This window comes from Asparagus officinalis, chromosome 2, assembly GCF_001876935.1.
Source record: "Asparagus officinalis chromosome 2, Aspof.V1, whole genome shotgun sequence".
NCBI classification, from domain to species: Eukaryota; Viridiplantae; Streptophyta; class Magnoliopsida; order Asparagales; family Asparagaceae; genus Asparagus; species Asparagus officinalis.
Window position 1 is genome coordinate 22851588 of NC_033795.1, and position 21460 is coordinate 22873047.

The 21460-nt window shown below is 37.4% G+C and overlaps 1 protein-coding gene across 2 annotated transcripts; it reads left to right on the forward strand.

Annotated features, from left to right (window-relative positions):
* On the forward strand, positions 12153–18933 carry LOC109830522 (F-box protein SKIP14-like). 2 transcript variants are annotated; one of them, XR_002244324.1, is made up of 3 exons: positions 12153–13331; positions 17383–18459; positions 18547–18933. XR_002244324.1 is itself a non-coding variant. In XM_020397794.1 (2 exons), exons 1-2 carry the CDS (start codon positions 12663–12665, stop codon positions 17851–17853), a joined length of 1140 nt encoding a protein of 379 aa, XP_020253383.1. In that variant the 5' UTR covers positions 12153–12662; the 3' UTR covers positions 17854–18933. The 2 variants fall into 2 exon arrangements, 1 of the variants encoding a protein (XP_020253383.1); XM_020397794.1 differs by having other exon boundaries at positions 17383–18933.

Genomic DNA, 21460 nt, shown 5'->3' on the forward strand with positions numbered 1-21460 from the left:
GGGTGGGGTAGTAGCTTTCATTTGCCTTAATTATTAGGGGCAAAAACGAAAGAAAAAAATTGACAGATCCTTCCTAAAGACAAACGCTACTTGAGGTAGCTTTCCAAAAACTACTTGCAAAATACACAATCTTCAAAATAATAGTCTTCTACTTTTTGTCACCAAACAGCTCTACTAACTTATTGACCAAGTCAATAAGACACAATCTCTTAGATAAGACACAATCTCTTGTTGCCAAACAGTATTTTACAAAAATAATCTAAAATTTTCAAATAAAAAAAGGTACACAGAAAATATAAGAGTTAAAAATAGTCATTGAAAATTTTAGAAGTTGCAGAAAACAGCCTTAAACTTTCAAAAGTTGTAAGGCACCCTTAGAAATTCAAAACTTACAGAAAAGACCTAAAATTTTCAAAATTACAAATAACAACTTGAAAATATAGGATTGCAAGTAGCTCCTAAAATTCTAGAATTTTTAAAAAACAATCGAAAATTTTTAAAAGTTGTAAAAAATACCTTAAGAGTTGAAATTTACAACAAACACACTTAGTATTTCAAACCTACAACTTCTAAACTGAAAATATAGGAATTACATGCAGTCCCCTGAAAGACTTGAAATTTTAAAAAAAATTGCTAAAAACACCTTCAATATTTGAAATTATGAAAAACCCCTCTTTGTAAGTTTTTATCTCTTCAGATTGTTTCTTGTAAATTTTAAAATATTTAATATTTTTTGTACAGCTTATGAAAATTTTAGGGTATTTTTTACAAAATACAAAAATTTTAAGGGGGATGTTTGTAATCCTAGATTATCAATTTACTATAGGTTCAAAAATTTTGGGGAGTTTCTAGTAAATTTTGCATTTAGGTGCTTTTGCAACTTTTAAAAGTTTTAGGGTGTTTTCTATAAATTCTAAAATTTACACAAGGCTATTTGTAGCTCTTAGATTTTTAATTTATTATTCATTGGTTTGAAATTCTCAGGGTATTTTTGTAAATTTTAATTTATTATGGAATTTTTTATAAATTTTGAAACTTTGAGGTGTTTTATGTGAATTCTATATTTTTAAGGTGGCTACTTGAAATCCTATATTTTCAATATATTGTTTATAGATTTGAATTTTCCAAGGTTTTTTGTAAATTTTCAAGTATGAGGGTGTTTTTCACAATTTTTAAAACTTCTAGGGTGTCTTTTGCAAATTCCAAATTGTTTAGGTGTCTATTCATAGTTTCTATATTTTTAGTGCAATGTTTGTAGGATTGAAGTTCTAGGGTTTTTTTGTAAATTGTAAAAATTTTAGATGTTTTATGCAATCTATAGAACTTTCAGGGTATTTTCTGCGGATTCTAATTTTTTAGGAGGCTCTTGGGAATTCCTAAAATTTCACTATACTATTTGTAAGTTTTAAGATTTTCAACTCTCTTTATAAATTTCAACAATTTGAGGGCGTTTTCCATAATTTTTAAAACTTTCAGTGTGTCTTCTGAAAGTTTTAAGTTTGCTCACGGGGCAGTTTGTAGGTTGGGAAATTTCTAATGCTATTTTCAAGTTTTTGTTTTCTAAAAATTTTAAGCTTGCTCAGTGGACTATTTATAGGTTTTGAAATTTTAAGTGACATACTCAACTTTTGAATTTTTCAGATTTTTTAATATTTTACTTATTTTTACACTATTGAAGGTATTTTTTAACTTTATAATTGTCTACGGGCTGTTTGCAATTTTTATTTTCAATTGATCTTGTCAATATTTAGATTTCAGTAGGTTTTGTGTACGTTTTGGAACTTTTTAGAGGGTCTTTCGTAATTATGCATGCTTACATGAACAAAACCTTAACTCTTCACCCTTTTTTCTCCTAGCTCCTAACTTGATTAAGAGTTTACCCTTAAACTTTAACCTTGATGAAGTTTTAGAAGGATAATAAGCATGAGTGTGGGTGTTTAACATGATAAACTTTAACCCCCTCACCCCCACCCCAAAAAAACCCCTTGTACCAAAGAAGCCATTAGGGCGTGTTTGGATTTCAATAGGGTTCAGAGATGTCAAGATAAAGAGGAGAGAGAAGAGAAAGAAAGTTAAGGGAGTTTCCTTTCCCCTTTCTTATACCTCAATTTTTTCTTTTTTGGGTGGTGGGTTTTTTTTTTTGGGTCGGGGGGACGAAGGTGTTGGTCTTGAGAGTGGAGACCCAAACCTAGAATCAAAATCAACAATCGCATGAAAATTCAAGACAGGTCATGGGTGTGGTCTGCGTCACACCAGGATGTGACAGAATCTGCCTTGTCTGCCATGGGTGTGGTCTGCGCCACACCAGGGTGTGACAGAGTCTGCCCTGTCTACCATGGGTGTGGTCTGCGCCACACCAGGGTGTGGCAGACTCGTTTTAGAATCCTAATCTGTTTGGGATTGTGTTTTGTTATAAATAGAAACACGTCCCTTTAGGGTTTAGGAGAGAAAAAGAGCACGAAAAAAAGAGGGTTTTGAGGGCTCTTTGAGATAAGAAATCTTAGAGAGAGAGAGGCCAATTGCAAGCATTGTAATCTTCTTCAAGTAATCAAAGAATTGTGTGGTGTGGCTCCCGAGGACGTAGGCACGTTGCCGAACCTCGTTAAATCTGGTGTGTTCTTTCTTGTTTACTTTCCTACAAGTTTTTATCTTTGACTTGTGGTGAATTTCTTTCTTGCTCAACTCTCAAACACAAGGTCCGGAAGGGCAAGGGTTCGATTGATTGTTTCGAATCCTCAACAACTGGTATCAGAGCTTCGTTCAGCAATTTGTGTGAAAGAGAGCCATGACAGAGGAAATCAAATCAAAGATTAAGAAGTTTGACGGTTCAGACTTCACCTACTGGAAGTCGCAGATGGAGGACTATCTGTACCAGAAGGACTTGTATCGCCCGTTGATGGGCAAGGAAAAGGGAAAGAAGAAGGAGGAGTCAGATGGTGATTGGGAGATACTGGATAGGAAGGCTCTAGGGCAAATCCGGTTGTCGCTCGCCAAATCAGTTACAGCCAAAATATCGTAGACTGACGGGTTGTTTCCAGATTCTAATAGGTTTCGGGTTTGGGCTTTTTGAATCGGGTTTGTTGCTATATAAAAACATGTTGGTGCACGAAAAAAGATCTATCTTCATCAGAATACCAAACCCTAGCAGCCCCTACCCTCCTCTCTAAAACCCTAGCTTTAAATCTTGTGTTTTTGGGAGAGTTCGTGAGGCGAACATCGAAGGAAATGTGAGATCTGTGGTGTTTGGCGGTAAGCGGTCGTTTCATATCATCTTCAGAGACTTGCACACGTCTTTAAGGCAAGATTATCTCCTACCCAAATCTTCCCAGTAATTAGTTGAAATTTTAACAAGTTATGAACGATATTATGCTTGCTTAAGCTTACTGTTATGTTAAAGTAAAAATTTGATTTTGATGATAATTTTGATCCAATGATAGAACTGAAATCTGATTTTTTTTTTTTTGAACTTCAAATTGAATAAAACTGATGTCATATGAAAGATATGTGAATCTAGTTTTTAAAACAGAAATAAAATCTTAAAAAGGATTTATATTGAGAAAGATATAGTCTTTTTAGTAACGACATGTCATGCAGAAAACTGCAACCTGTGTGATCAACTTCAACTGAAATCTGGTTTTGATTTTGAACTCTAAATTGAATAAAACTGATGTCATATGAAAGATATGTGAATCTAGTTTTTAAAACAGAAAGAAAATCTTAAAAAGGATTTATATTGAGAAAGATATAGTCTTTTTAGTAACGACATGTCATGCAGAAAACTGCAACCTGTGTGATCAACTTCAACTGAAATCTGGTTTTGATTTTGAACTCTAAATTGAATAAAACTGATGTCATATGAAAGATATGTGAATTTAGTTTTTAAAACAGAAAGAAAATCTTAAAAAGGATTTATATTGAGAAAGATATAGTCTTTTTAGTAACGACATGTCATGCAGAAAACTGCAACCCGTGTGATCAACCTCAACTGAAATCTGGTTTTGATTTTGAACTTCAAATTGAATAAAACTGGTGTCATATGAAAGATATGTGAATCTAGTTTCTAAAACAGAAAGAAAATATATAAAATGATTTGTATAGAGAAAGATATACTCTTTTTACCAACAACATGTCTTGCAGGAAAACTGCTGCACATATATGATGATTAACTGGATATTTGAGATAACAAATTAATTCCAAATTTAACCAAACTAGTTCCATTTGAAAGATGTGTGAATCTAGTTTTCAAAACAGAAAACTATTTCTAAAAATAGTTTTTCTAGCAAATGATATGCTTATTTTACTAACAGTAGCGCAGACCATTTCCTGGGCAGTTTGCCTCAGTTTCTTGTTTTCTGAAGTTTGTTTGCGTTGTTTTGAGATGTGTTTGCGGAGTTTGAGCCGCTCGATTGTTACACTTATAGTCATAAGTATGTTATAATACGCATATGTGTATCCCAATGGGATTATGATCTGATTTGGTCTATTGACATATTGTGTTAGTTTTGTTGTGATAAATGGTAAACTAGAGTTGCATATATTTGTATGAATATCTTTGATGAACTACGGGAGGCTTGATCCCTTGAGAAAGAGGGTACGTAGGCAGCCAGATTGGTGCAGCCAAATTATTTGTTGGAATTATTTGTGTGAATTATTTTTATTGATGATGCGATGCTATCTATTTGTCGATCGCCGCTCAGTTTTGAGCCCAATGAATCTCGGCTCTGTGAACGGTCGACCGGAGTGGTCTCTGCGGTCGACCGCCACATAGTATTGGCCACTGTTGATTTGTGATGTATCTTTCCTATGTTGAGTGTTCGCCTCAATTATTTGATACCAATTTATTATGTTAGTGAGTTATTTATACATGTGAGTCGACTGTTGACACAAGTACTGATCCGCATGTCGAGGCACGTGCGACATGAGACCTTGTGTATCTTTTGTGCATATATATACATATTTTCGACACTTACATTTTGTAAAGTTCTTATTTAGTCCTCGTGTTGGACATTCACTTTGCTTAGTCCTCGTGTTGGACATGTATTTTTATTTAGTCCTCGTGTTGGACATTCACTTTGCTTAGTCCTCGTGTTGGACATGTATTTTTATTTAGTCCTCGTGTTGGACATTCACTTTGCTTAGTCCTCGTGTTGGACATGTATTTTTATTTAGTCCTCGTGTTGGACATTCACTTTGCTTAGTCCTCGTGTTGGACATGTATTTTTATTTAGTCCTCGTGTTGGACATTCACTTTGCTTAGTCCTCGTGTTGGACATGTATTTTTATTTAGTCCTCGTGTTGGACATTCACTTTGCTTAGTCCTCGTGTTGGACATACATTTCTATTTAATCCTCGTGTTGGATATGCATTACCATCCGGTCCAAGCGTTGGACAACGGTCACATCCGGTCCATGCATTGGACAACGGTCACATCCGGTCCATGCGTTGGACAACGGTTATATTCAGTCCATGCGTTGGATACTCGTTACTTTCAGTCCATAAGTTGGACGTTTACTTCATGCAGTCTATGGGTTGGACGTTTAATCTATATAGTCTATGTTTTGGATACTTAATCGTTTTCTGACATGACACTCATGTGAGTTTGACATGACACCATGTTTGAAAGTAGAGATGTGTTTCGTTTTCTTTTATTATTGTTCATGTATTAGATTATGGGTTTGGTACTTAGGGATTTTCAATTTGAGATACAAGGTATATACATGAGGGTTTCCTTGTTTGGATTATTTCGCTCGACGTACCTATGCTCGTGTTGAAATTTCCTAGGTACTAAAATCCCCCTTAGTTTTAGGACAATTAATTATACATATATGATTTGAGACTTGTTAAGAACTCCAGTTTATTCATTTCAGACATTGACTTTGGATTTCTGTAATGTTGGATTATGAAATAGTATTTTGACTTCTATCATTTCATCAGTTATCTCTTGTATGATTTCTTACTTGCTTTTGTACCTACACCTGTTATTGACTCTACTAGAGTGATAGAATTGTGATGGTGAAACATGTTATTGCACGGTGTGGTGCATGGCAGGTTTGACATTCTTGGTTTCACCTTGGACTACAGCCTTGTGTGAACCCAGGGGCGTCACAATTTTGAAGGAGAAGACGACGGTGGGGCTTATGGAAGCGCTCGCAAAGATGTACGAGCAACCGTCGGCAGCAAACAAGGTGCATCTCATCAAAACTCTTTTCAACCTCAAGATGACAGAAGGACGGTCCTTCACGATGCACCTCAGCGAGTTCAACATGATTGTTGATCAGCTTATCTCTGTGGACATCATGTTTGATGACGAAGTGCAAGCCCTATTTATTCTATCGCAGTTGCCGGATAGTTAGACAGGTTGTGTGACGGCAATCAGCAATTCGGCGGGGAAGGAGAAGTTGAAACTTAGTGAGGTTGTTAGCATGATTCTATCCGAGGAGGTTAGAAGGAAATCGTCCGAATCAGAAGGTTCATGTTCAGCTCTAAATTTCGAGCAGAGAGGCAGAAGCCAGAAGAAAGGAAACCATAACTGCGGCCAGGAGGGCCATATGTCTTCAGTCTGCAAAAGTCCAAAGAAGGATGCAGATGAGTAGGAGGCTCATATCGTGCAGGATGCCTTGATCCTTGCTATGGACAGTGATTCGGATTCTTAGGTCATCGATTCAGGAGCCTCTTTCCACGCCACTGCTAACAGGAAGCTATTTCAGAATTATGTAGCAGGGGATTTTGGAAAAGTGTATTTAGGGAATAACGAGCCTTGTAATATTGTTGGAAAGGGTGAAGTGCAGATTCAGATGAAGGGCTCTAAGTGGACCTTGAAGAACGTGAGACACGTGCTGAAGCTGAAGAGGAATCTTGTTTCGGTGGGACAGCTTAGAGTAGAAGGCTATGTTTCGACATTCACAGGGGATTCGTGGAGAATCTCCAACGGTACGATGATAGTTGCTCGAGGTAACAAACTAGGGACTATCTACCTCACCTTACATGCGAGTGACACCCTCGCAATTACAGCTGGCAAAGAGAGTACAGATCTATGGCACAACATGCTAGGGCACATGAGCGAGAAGGGGATGAAGATCTTACATTCACAGGAAAAGCTAACCGGGATCGACTCCGTGGAAGTCGGGGTTTGTGAAGATTGCATCTTTAGAAAGCAAAAGATGGTTAGTTTCCAGAAGGTGAAAGGCCACCTAAGGCTCAGAAGCTAGAGTTGATTCATACAGATGTATGGGGCCCAGCCAGTGTGTCTTCTTTTGGCGGTTCGAGATACTACGTCACCTTCATCGATGATCACTCGAGGAAGGTGTGGGTCTACTTTATGAAGCACAATTCAGAGGTGTTCGGAGTCTTCAAGAAGTGGAAGGCCATGGTGGAGAACGAGACAGATCTAAAGGTGAAATGTCTGAGATCAGACAATGGTGGAGAATACGAGCTGGAGGAGTTCAAGAGGTTCTATGCTACGAATAGTATTTGCTTAGAGAGGACTACTCCAGGGACGCCGCAGCAGAACGACATTGCGGAGAGGATGAACAGGACCTTAACAGAGCGTGCCAGGAGCATGCGATTACATGCAGGTCTAAGACATTTTGGGCGGATGCGGTGCATACGGCAGCCTACCTTATTAATCATGGGCCATCAGTTCCATTGGATTTTGGGATTCCAGAGGACGTTTGGAGTGGAAAGAAGATAAATCTCTCACACTTGCGGGTATTTGGTTGCGTGGCTTATGTTCATATCAGTGACCATGTCAGAGACAAGCTAGAAGCTAAGTCACAGAAGTGCACATTCATTGGATACGGTATTAATGAGTTCGGGTATCGTCTTTGGGATGAGAAGAACAGGAAGATCATCAGAAGCAGGGATGTGATATTCAATGAGGAGGTGATGTACAAGAATAGGGAAAATGCCAAGGATAGCCAAAGCAGTAGGAGCAACACTACGGATACAAGTAGATCCGAGTACATGGATTTAGAGGAACTTCCAGATATGGTCATGATGTTTGTTCTGATCAGAGAATGGAGAAGGCTCCAGGTACAGAAGAAACTACCCAGGACGTGGAGCTTATGAGGTCATCCAGGGTACCCAAACCAAATCCCAGATATCTTTTATCTCTTGACTACCTATTGTTAACAGATAGCGGTGAGCCGGAGTGCTATGAAGAGGCAATGTAAGTGAGTGAATCTCAGCAGTGGGAGCATGCTATGCAGGAGGAGATGGATTCTCTACTCACTAATGAGACATAGGAGTTAGCCCAGCTACCTGCACAGAAGAAAACCTTACATAACAAATGGGTCTATCGGGTCAAGCAGGAGAGTGATGGAAGCAAGAGATTCAAGGCCAGATTAGTAGTGAAGGGGTTTCAACAACGGGAAGGAGTGGACTACACGGAGAGATTTTCCCCTGTTGTGAAACTCACAACCATCAGAGTGGTGTTGAGTTTGGTAGCTGCAGAAGACCTCTTTCTTGAGCAGTTAGATGTGAAGACTGCCTTTCTTCATGGTGACTTGGATGAAGAAATCTACATGAAGCAGCCTGTTGGCTTCATTGAAGAAGGAAAGGAAGAAATGGTGTGCAAGCTCAAGAAGAGCTTATATGGTTTGAAACAGGCTCCGAGACAGTGGTATAAGAAGTTTGATAACTTCATGCAGAACAATGGCTACAGAAGATGCAATTCAGATCATTGCTGCTATTTCAAAAGGTTCGAGTCCAGCTTCATTATTTTGTTATTATATGTTGATGACATGTTGGTAGCAGGACCGTGTTTAGAAGAGATAAACAGTTTGAAGAGGCAGCTAGCAAAGGAATTTGCAATGAAGGATCTGGGTGCAGCGAAGCAGATTCTAGGGATGCGAATCAGTAGGGATGAAGCTGAAGGGACATTGAGATTGAGCCAAGCTGAATACATTGAGAAGGTACTTCAAAGGTTCAACATGCAGAATGCTAAAGTTGTTAGCACACCCCTTGGAAGTCAGTTCAAGCTATCTGAGGAGCAATCACCGAAGACAGATGCAGATAGAGAGCATATGAGCAGGGTGCCATATTTTTCGGCCATTGAGAGTCTCATGTACGCGATGGTTTGCACGAGGTCGGACATCGCCCATGCAGTGGGAGTTGTGAGCAGATTTACTAGCAATCCAGGGAAGCAGTATTGGGAGGCTGTGAAGTGGATAATCCGGTACTTGAGAGGGACAACGAACAAGCCATTATGTTTCAGGAGGAAGGAGTTGGTGCTGTAAGGATACGTGGATGCGGACTTCGCCGGTGATCATGATACGAGACGAAGCACCACGGGGTATATTTATACCTTAGCATCGACAGCAGTGAGTTGGGTCCCACGTCTGCAGAAGATTGTGACTTTGTCTATAACCGAGACTGAGTATGTCGCGGTGACTGAAGCAAGCAAGGAGATGATCTGGTTGAACGGGTGCTTGGAAGAGTTGGATCTGAAGCAAGGGAGAGGAGTTCTTTATTGTGATAGCCAGAGCGCTATACATCTTGCCAAGAATCCAGTATATCATGAAATACCATTTTATACGCTCGCTAGTTGAAGACGGAAAGTTACATTTGATAAAGATTTTAGGGAGTCAAAATCCGGCGGACATGTTGACGAAGGCAGTCACCATTGAGAAACTGGAATTGTGCGCAACTTCAGTTGGCCTTCACGAGTAGAAGATGAAGGCGGAGCCACACTACGAGGATCGGCGAGATCGCCGGGATGTTAATGATTGAAGAATGGATTTTTCAAGTAGGAGAAGATGCTTGCGAGAAGGCGGAGTTCGGGAGAGCTCATTGATGGTGGTTTGATCTCCAAGTGGGAGATTGTTGGTCTTGAGAGTGGAGACCCAAACCTAGAATCAAAATCAACAATCGCATGAAAATTCAAGACAGGCCATGAGTGTGGTTTACGCCACACCAGAGTGTGGCAGAATCTGCCCTGTCTGCCATGGGTGTGGTCTGCGCCACACCAGGGTGTGGCAAACTCGTTTTAGAATCCTAATCTATTTGGGATTGTGTTTTGTTATAAATAGAAACACGTCCCTTTAGGGTTTAGGAGAGAAAAAGAGCACGAAAAAAGAGGGTTTTGAGGACTCTTTGAGATTAAAAATCTTAGAGAAAGAGAGGCCAATTGCAAGCATTGTAATCTTCTTCAAGTAATCAAAGAATTGTGTGATGTGGCTCCCGAGGACGTAGGCACGTTGCCGAACCTCGTTAAATCTGGTGTGTTCTTTCTTGTTTACTTTCCTACAAGTTTTTATCTTTGACTTGTGGTGAATTTCTTTCTTGCTCAACTCTCAAACACAAGATCCGGAAAGGCAATGGTTCGATTGATTGTTTCGAATCCCCAACAGAAGGGGGGGAGGGAGTGCAACTTTTACATTGTTAGGGGTGAACTAAGGTGAAGGGTGAACAACTCACCCCTTGAAAACTATCCACATAGGGTAAATGTTTCCTTTACCTCCCCTATTCTCCTATTACCCTAAATCTAAACAGGGTCTTTATGTCTTTCTTCTTTTTGAACGAAGGTCTTAATCCAATTTTGAACGAATGTCTTAATCCAACTTGATGAGGAAACTTCTTCACGATTCTTTAGACCATGGGTATTAAACTCTTAGCCATGGCTAAGGGACACTCCCAACTCATGGTCTTAGGTATATTTTTTTTCTTTGAATTAATACAATTTGCTCTATTTTTATGCTAACATGTTGGATTTTGACCCGGATGCCATAAATTTTGCTTACACGTTTTGACATTTTCAAGATGACTTGAAGATTCAAGCAAGTAATCTAAGCCGGTGGAATGAATTGTTTTTTAAAATAGAAAATAAGATAAATGTAGAATTTGAATAGAAACCTTTTCTATGTGCAAAATTCCATTCAGACTACCTCCGCTCAAGAACCTCCGAAGGGAATTTAAACAAAAATAATTTACATATGGTACGTATAAGAGATTGACCTTTTGCAAATGAAACAAATCCAACAAAGTACTCAGGTTTTTGCTAAACATTTCAATAGGAGCAGTTTGAGTCACATATTGCTCAAGCAACATAAAAACATCAACACACAGATTTCTTACAAAAGCAAAATAACTTAATGGAGGAGTTCAACACTATGGTTTTTGAATTGCAATCATAAACGGCACTTTATATACCATCTATCTAGAAATTTAAAGCATACCAATAAACTTTATCTCTTTATCAATTGCCATAAGTTGCCCTCGTAGCATCTTTTGTGTTATTTAGGGCATGTTTGGCTCCTTGATAGTGAAACATGTTATTTGCAGTGTAGCTGGGAGTTAAGCCGTCTAGCTAGATCTGACGGCTACAATGACACCAAGCTAAAACAAGAGGAGAGGAAGGGAATTGTTGGAGATGTTGCCAACTAGGTTTTTTAGCTACCACATCAGCCTACTCTTTGCACTTTTTCGGGGAAAAAGAAATATGTATTTGCTTTTAAGTTTCTGAAGAGCAAAGAATACATCAAGCAGATGTCCTCATTTTACATAATGCACAAAATTGTCTTATCTTTTAATATGCTAGTTAATTATCATTTTTTAACAAAACATAACACTAGACACAATTTTATTATTAGCACAATTTTATGTATAGCAATGACAGTAAAGTACAATAATCTTATAATCAGATAGAGTCCGATTCCGAGTTTTGAGTTTGGATCTTTATATCATAGACCATACATTATAGCTTATTTGGTCTAGACATGAACCGTTAGAATCCAAAACTAAACTATGTTTGCTATTAAAAAAAACAGTAAAGTAAAGTTATATGTTCATATAAATGAGAGTATTGAGTTTAATTAGATAAGTTCCTTTCTTTGTAAACATTATTCACATAAGTTTATCTGTATATTTGAACATAAATGACATCATTATCACTCAAATTAAAAGTAAAACATCATCCAGAAGAAGGAGAACTCGAAAATTTTATACTAACCATACAAAAAGACAAATCCAACGGCTACGATCTCTCCCTAAAGATCACGCCACGCATCCAAGCAAGCCCACCCGCGTGAGAGAGAGCATCCCTCCCACCCGCGTCAACCGACACGTGTCCGCGTCCAAACCCAAAAGAGAGGCTCAGCCCTTCGCTAATCCCCAAATATAGTAAAATTATCGCACCCCCCTCCCCCTCTATTTTCTCTTACTCTTCGGTCCCCCTCCTCTCCTCTCCTCTCCTCTCATAGAGAAGACGAAGAAGAAGAAGAACGAAGAGAGATCCCTCTCAAATTCCTCCCCTTTCTTTTAATTCATTCCATTTATCGTCTCGAATTAAGGTATCTTTTTTTTAATTGGATCGATTTAGGGTTTTAATTTGGGTTATGTAGGATTGGGAATTGTATCTGATATCAATCGTTGTTTTTTTTTCCCATTATCTTTTTGGATTGTTCGAATCCGTACAAGAGACTCAGTGAAATTTTTGATGCTGATATTTTTTTTGCTTGCTATCGAAAGTTGAGGGTTTTCTTGTGAGATCTAGTGTAGGGTAGAGAAAATTGAGTGGAAAACATAATAGAAATAGGTTAGATTGAGATTAGTTGAAAAATGGATTATTGTGTTGGAATTTGAGGCAAAAAAAGCAAAAAGATCGGGTTTTCCTGTGAAATCCGAGAAAAAATTAGGGATTTCTTTTTTTGGGTAGGATATCTAAGATGACCCTGAATTTTAGTCCCTACTCTGTATTTCCTGCTTCGATCCGGTCCGATGATGATTTTGGATCCCTGGTTTGGGATAAGGGCGTTGAGAATTGTGGCAGTCCTAATTTTTTTGCCTATGAGAATGGAGGGGGGAGAGATTGGACCGATCCTATCGATTTGTTGCCGGCGGACCCTTTTGGTATGGAGCTGAGTTCTAATCTGGCTGCTGCCATTGTTGGCTGGTTTGAGGATCTTGGTGCCAGTTCTAGTGATTGTAAGGTTTATTGTTGGAATGGGGATTATCAAAATCCTGGTGGTTGGTTTGATGATACATTTGAGTTTTTTGTGGGAGCTGAGGAGACTTCGACTTCGACTTCAAGTGGGTCTGGAGAGGACCTTCCACATGAGGGCTTGATGCTCTCGCTTGGTTATCTGGGTGTTCAGGATCTGCTTTCTGTTGAAAGGGTCTGTGAAGCTTTTCGTTCTGCTGTACAAAATGATCCTTTGTTGTGGAGATGTATTCACATCGATTCTCCTTTGAGCGAGAGGATTACCGATGATGCTCTCCTGAGGTTGACCCTCAGGTCTCAGGGGAGTTTGCAGTGCTTGAGCTTGGTGGGGTGCTCGAGGATCACTGATGAGGGGTTGAGGAAGGTGCTTGAGAGCAACCCGATGCTTCAAAAGGTTGGTTAAATAAGTGCTCTTTCATTATGAATTTCCTCTAAGTTCTTGTTTGCACGTCTTAGTTTTGTTATTTACTACCCTTTGTCACATGCCTTTTATACTTTGCAATTACATTTTTGTATGCTATAGATTTTTTTTGTAAGGTTTGAATATTTCTCTCTCATTATGTTGTTCCTTGCTGTCATCATTGATTAATGATTGTACTATTATCAACTATTTTAAACATGCCTGTTGATAGAAATTTTATCTCAGAAAGGTTTGTTGTAGAATGCTACAACATTTCGTTAAACTACACAATTTGAGGCATCCCAATTTGCAAAATCATGCATTACAACATATCGTTACTTCAAATAAATAGTAGGGTAACATTCCAAGTTTTGCTTATACCCTTTTCTGACTAGTTTTGAAATGGGTAAATTTACTATTGGAAACTGTTGCTAATAGTGTTAACGTCTTGGATAAAAGGTTTGAATTACTCTTATTTATATCTATCAACCTACAAGTTCATACGGGTAAATAAAAGAATATACATTACATAAGAGGACATTGTCCAAAATATGTTACATGACAAGCACATGATAACTTATCAGGCATGGAGTTTAGCTTTTAAAAAAAAGTTCATTGTAGTTTTGGAAAATTCACCCTTCTAAAACAACAAAATGGCATGTTCCTATTTTACTTAGTTTTCTACTATTATTCATGAAGATGAATTTCGAGATGATATTGATATGATCAAAGTTGCATATCATTTACGTTACTATCACAAAGTCATACATGCCAGATAAGTTGAGTAATGAGGACCTAGGAAATTTAGCATCTTTGTCAATAAAAAATGGCATTATATGTGATTATGGTTCAAAAACCTGATTCCATTCATGGTGATATCTTTATGCACGTCTAGGATGTTAATGTTGCTGGACGTGCTTTCCTTTCTTGAAGGTTCTTAATATATTAATGATTACCATAATATTCATGATAAAATGGAGAGTTGGAGTCACGATTCAACACTTTCTGAATTCTTCATTGTCTTAGATGTCATGTGTAATCATAATATGAATATTCATGAAAGGAGAAATTGGGTTAAGGTATTAGTTGCAAGAATATTATAACATTAGCTTTATAGTATCAAAAATAAACCAAAAACTGGATTTCTATAATGCAACGGAAAATTGTGACCTTCTGTAATTAGGAGATAAACTGCTAGCTTTTATGTATGGTTCATACATAAACATGAAAAATAATAATATCGCCTTCTTTCTTGCTTAAGCTGTGTTCACCGTAGCTAGAAGGATAATGTACCAACGTGTACGTCTGGAAAAGGTTAATTCTTGGAGGAGCTAACCATCAATATGTTCTATTATATAGTCTTCAAAACTAGTTGTGCAGGACCAGGAATCATATTCTTCTGGCACAGCACTTGTTTACGTTTACCGTTATAAATTTCTTCACCGATGGCTTTGTGTCATGGTTTAAAGTAGCAGCCAATACTGTATCATTCAGATTGCATCATATTGGACTTTAAGCATGCTGAGCAATAGACCAGAAACCAACCAATACCATCTACATTAGCTAATAATGATTAATATAATCTGATGTTGGCAGGAAGATAAGGTCGAATTGACAGTACAGACTACAGAAGATAATTAAGGAATAAAATCAATATTACTTCTGAATTATGGTTAATTCCATCTACCTGGAGTTCTGATAAGGTGAATTGACAGTACAGGCTACAGAAGATAATTTAGGACTAAAATGCATAGTACTTCTGAATTCTGGTTAATTTCATCTACCTGGAATTCTGATCCAAAATTGTTAAATCACAATAATGTGTGAGACCAATGCCAATGATTGTGAACCAAGTAGTGATATCTCAAACCTTGCTTTATGCTTTTGTCAAGTGCATATGTGGTGCATGTCCTGTGTATTTTGTTTTGATTGTTCAATAAGTCAGAAAAATAATGGAAGTTCCTTTTGTGTGTTAATTACTATATTGAATGTCATCTACAATGGGCTAAGTAGTGAACAAGAGGAATAAATGGTTACATATTGTTATAATATTGGATCTAGCTAGCAGGTAGTGAAGTATTTTTCTGTAAACTTATCCTCTTCTTTTAGTTTGTTGTTGTGGAACTCATTCATCCTTCTTTGAAGCATGGAGATGTCAAATTTCATGACTTTGCAGAATTTTCTTTTACTTTTGTCTCTTTTTGCATAAAATTAGAAAGGTGTATGCATGAAGTTTATTTAATCTTCAATAAACTTTCTTTAGTCAGTTAATATTCGGTATGCAATATTTTCCTTTACTAGTGACTCACAATAAGGAGGACCTGTCTATGAAAAGAAATCTACATACTATTTCCATCTTAAGTCAGTATTGTCCCTTACACCAAGAGAAGAAATTAGCATAGGACTTTCCATCTTAAATCAAAATACCTGATTTTCAAATTCTTTAAAGATTTTATCTTGATCTGAGAGAATAATACATCTGCATTTCCAAGCATTATTATTTAAGTTATGCCTATTATCGTCATAGATGGCAAAGAACTAGCTAAAGAATGGTCATGGATATAATAAACAAGCACCAGTTGCTTCTCCCGGAAAAAGGTATCCCTTTTATTTGTCATGAGATTAACCTCTCCATAAAAAAATTGACCTTACAATTCTTTGGGTAGTTTACATGTCTGACACTTAATCTAAGCTCTCATATCCATGTCCGTGTCCGACATTTCTTGGGCACTTCTTAGATATATAGATACATTTATTCAGGCGTGTACTCAATTATATAACACATGTTGTAGTTCCAAAAACTCTGTGATACACTTCTTGAACGTATATCATGCACTTCACCTCGAATTTATGCAACTCATTGGACTCGGGACAAGTTAGTTTTAGCACATACCTAATTCATAAGTATGATTTTAAAGGGTCATTTGGGTACCTAGTTCAAATATGAGTGGTTATAATTTACTCGATAAAAGAAAACATAACAATGGTAAGGATTTTAGTTCATTTTAGTTCTCTTAACATGTAAATGAAAAACAATATCATTCTCATATAGATTATTGATTTTAATGTTTGTGTATATAGTTGTGTTTCCGGATTCTAACTTTTACCATTTTTTCGTGTCCCGTATCCTCACCCACACCCGTATCCGTGCAACATAGGATAAAATATATGACCAAACAAGAAAGGGAATGTCTGTAAGAGTCCTTTTATCAGCAAAGAGGAAACTCGATCAGAGTAATATGCTGTAAGACATACAGAAAGCAAAGGGAACACACTCCCGACACATACTGACACTCAAATACACGTGCAGAATTCAATATTCATGACTTTGACTTTTGGGAAGGTTAATTTACTTGTTGGATCTAGTTAAAGATTATTCTTAGAGTTTACCCTTAAAACTTAATTCATTCTTTATAGTTTGCATGTTTTCATTCTAGTTGCTATTATTGATGCTTTCTGCGCTTATGATAAATGTTGTATCAGTATGTAGATACCTCAAGTTCCCATGCTTAAATTCACTCATAATTGTTTCAAAAGGTTCTTTGGTACTCGGGTCTAGATAGACAAAAGCCTTTCTGTTTGCTCTTTTTGCATAAGTAACTTTGTAATTTTTCATGTAGTATGCCTTGATGAGAAATTTAATCTAGATAGGCAAAAACCTACCTGTTTGCTCTTTTTGCATAACTAAGTTTGTAATTTTTCATATAGTATGCCTTGATGAGAGATTTAATTCCTTTTGTTAGTGCATCACAGACACCTTTTCTCGGTTCATGTATTGAAATGGACAAATTAATTTTACATGGTTTATGAGTGAGCAGTATTTTCATTTTCCTGCTTAGGTTATATTTGGAGGAGATAACTATGTAGGAGATAGTGAAAATAATCTTGGATAATTTGTAATTAGCATTTATATGGTTATTTTTCCTATGGCAGGTTTTTAACATCTTCGGGCCTACGTTTATTTTTATACTTCAGTTTTTTTTAAAAGACAATCATAGTCTATCAGTGTCATGATCTTGCAGTAATATCTTTGTTCTTCATGCAGTTGAGTATATCTGGTTGCCTCAGGCTAACCTTGGAGGGTGTCATTAGCAATCTTAAAGCATTCAAATCTTCACGTGTGACGGGAATAAAGCACCTGAAACTTGGTAGATTGTTCACTGTCTCGCAAGAGCAATATGATGAGCTGCAGAAGTTACTTGGTGGAGATGAACTCAATCAGCCGAAACCATCTAACCCAAGGTTTTATCATCGCGGCGTCTCTTCTATTGCCTGTGATGATAGTGATCGTGCCCTTGATATCGAGTTGTGTCAAGGGTGTCAGAAGTTTAAGCTGGTGTTTGATTGTCCTTCAGAAAGTTGTCGGGCAAAAGGACCGGAGAATTGTAGGGCATGTGATGCTTGCATCGGGAGGTGTGTGCAGTGTGGGAGGTGTGTGAATGACTGCAGATTTGTGGAGACTTTCTTCCTTGACTATCTTTGTTCTGGATGTTGGAAGCAAGCGCCTCTAAGTTAGAGTGAGCGAATTTGCTTCCATGTGCATTTGTTTTGCTAGCTGAGGCCGTGGATGAGGATAGGCCTTAAAGCTATGACATTTGTGCACAAGAGTTCAGAGTATTTAGTAATATGAAACAGAAAAGTCAAAAAAAAGAGGGGAAAAAAGGGAAAAAAAAAAGAAAAAAGAAAGAAAAAAGAAGAAAAGGAATAAAAAAAAAGGAAAATATGATCTCCAATGTTTTAAGTGTAAAAAAGAAACAAGAAACAGGGGGTATCTTCAGGGATGAGTTGCAATGGAGGCAGTTTTGAACTCTTCTATAACACACTCTAGGAAGATGCACATTATTTCTCTGACACGATGTTCCTCATGCAGTTAAGTGAAATTTCTTCAATATGACGTGCACCAGAGTTAAGGGTATTTAGTAATACGAGAACAGGAGGAAAAATAAAAAAAAAAAAGGAAAAAGGAAAAGAAAATGAAAAAAGTGTACGGAGTCTTAACGAGGAAGTGTTACAAAGAAAGGACAGGAAAGCAAGTAACCAGTAGATGTTGGGAAGCCCTTTTTAATGAGTTACTTTGGGGGTGTATTTGAGGACAGCATCTTTGTAGATGAGCTGCAATGAGGTCAGTGTTGAACTGTTCTGTAACTTCCGCTTGGCAAGGTACAGTCATTATTTCTCCGACATAAGGCTTCTCTTGTATTATGTGTAGGTTCATGGGAGCCAGGTAAATGGTTAGGCTTCTTTGCAAGACTAGGCCACTGGCTACATGCAACGGGGTCTAGTCGGTGGCTAGGCTTGGTGGATCTCTTTTCATCTGTCCAGTCAATGGCTAGGCTTGGTGGATCTCTTCTCATCTGACCAAGGATTTTGTTGCGGATGTAGAATATTTTATGTATACTTTGAGATGCATTTCTCATGGATGGATTTTATCATGTGATCTCAATGTACCAGTATATGTTAGTTGTTTTAGGGGTTCACTGATGATGGATTGTGGTATTTGGATGGTTACTGGAGCAGTTGAGCCTTCTATCCTATTTATGTGCATTGTGTATCTGCTGTACTGCCTGTTAGATATTTAGTGGCTGATATCTCGTTAGATGTTTAGTGGTTGATATCCTGTATATGTTTATTGATGGATATTGACAGCTGGTTCAGATTTATGAGAGGAGATTATGTATTTGTGGAAATTTGAGTATATTTGCATGTAGTGTCTCATCATTTTGTATGTATTTTTTTCAGTTAAGAGTTGAGCGCTATATTGGAGCTATGGGAATTATGTTAGAGAAATGTTTCATTCTGTATTGAATAATGTTAGTTTCTTGCTTCTTATTGTTGCTTGTCAAGACGCTGTAAATTCTCCCTGCATCTATAAATCTATTTTGTTTGTTTCTTTGGTCTCAAACAATTTCTGTTTCCTAAGAGTACGTAAGATACTTGAAGGATTTGCTTACAAGTTTTTTCACTTTCAGTTTCATATCTGGCGATACTTGCTGCTTTCATTCTCCTGAGCGCCGTTCTGCGAGCTTGTCAAACTTCTATCTCAAATATGCAGTTTCTAGTTTGATTATTTCTTTCTTGTTTTTCCCAATTTTGAAATGTCAAAACAAGAACTTCAGGAGATAAATTTGTCCACCAGATTTCAATAATTTGCAAATTCTACGTAACCAGTTAAAAAGAAGGAAACTAGCTTTAATAAGGAGCAGCATCCGATGTAAGATCTGCAGAAAAAAAGCTGCCAATGTTTTGTGCCAGAACAGCAGCCTCTGCATAGGCCACCAACTTGGTCCTGATGAATGTTGCCAATGATTGTAACTCAATTCAAATTGCATATTTTCTGTTTTACCTTTGCTTATATGAAGACAATTCCTGGTATCCTAGTGAATATGTCACTGGCAAGTTCTCAAAATCATACTCAGTATTTGGTTCTGAGCTGAAGATATACTCATCCTGGTGACATACCAATGATACCATAGTATTCTGCTTTCAAGCTTGTCTTGCTTGCAACTCTTCAGGTTATTCATGGGCTTTTAACCCTAGAAACTCTTTAATTAAGGAATCATATGCTTGCTACTCAGTAGAGATTAACCATATAACAAACCGACAGTATTCTAGGAAAAAAACAGAAGAGGATAACATCAACAAAGAATTCGACCTGAATGAGAAGCAGACCAGTGTCATCATTCGCTACGTGGAGATACAGTGTGGTGGAGATACAGTGTGGTCGGCTATTCGTTCAATATCCTAAAAAGACTACAAGATTTTACCAACCAACAAAAAATAGGAAAAAAAAAGGGTGATATACAACCCCAACATAGCAACAACACCCCCGGGGGGGGGGGGGGGGGGGGGGGGTGGGGGGGGGGGAGAAAAAAAAGAAAAAGACAAATATAAACCAAAACATAGATAACAAATGAAACTGTCAAACTGCAAAGACAAATATAAACCAAAACATAGATAACAAATGAAACTGTCAAACTGCTTAGAACGCATGATCATCTGTTTTCATCACTTCATCACAAATGAATACTCGATCTTTGCTTGGGTTGATTGGATTCGAAACCAATTTGAATAATCTATCTTCAGTTCACCGTATGCTATTCTGATCCAGTTAGACACCCAAGAGCTTCATGTCTTTTCATTAGACGGTTGAAAGTGGGTAATTAATTCAAAAGACCACGCATCGATACATTACTGGTCCAAGCAAGATTATATAAAGAGGGATATAGACTTGCAAGAGAATTACCACTCGTCCATTTGTCTTCCAGAAACCTCACAACTTCCTGTACCAAGTCTCTACTTGATAACATTGAAGAAAACTTCTCTAATTGAGATTAAATTGTTCCGAAAAGCTGAATTTGACGATTTTACATAACCCATTTGCAATAAGGACCCATTCTTAGTGTATAAGGAATAAAGAATGGAAGCAGCTTGAGGGTTTTTCTTGATGGCTTTCCACCACCATTCCGCTAAGAGAGCAATGTCAAAAGGATCAATACTAATCCTTTTATATTACTGTAACATATTCATAATTTTAACATGAGTGTCAAGTGATTATGCTAAATCGAGTTCTTTAACATCCTTGGGTCCTTTTTTCACCCCCTTCTCAGTCTCATCTGATGTTTGTTTTGAAAAGCTTTTTGTGTTTGGTTTTGGTTCAAACTAAAATGTAGAGAATCACCAGGCTTGCTTTCACTCCAGTGTTATAAATTCATCTACTCTACCAATAACTAAAGTGTGAAATGAACATTTTCTTTTTCACTTTCAGTTAATCTTTCTTCTGAAAAGCTCTTCGTGTTTGATTTTGGTTTAAACCTATATCTCCGAGATTGAACCTTTTTATCTATGATATTAGAAGTCACAGACTAAGATTGGTTATGTTGGAGGTGTCAAGTGTGCCTTAAACTCGTGATCTAAATACACTCACTAATTCTCATATATTGACTAGTTCTCCAGAAGAGGATTCCATCACATCACGATTATGTTGATTAGGTTTCTAAACATGCACAAAAAAATCTCTCATTTTGCTTCATACAAATTATACCCTTTTTCTTTTCCTTAACAAAGAAATATATTCACTTGGTACATTTTTATTTTAAGAGTTGGATTCTTGTTACCCCCATAAT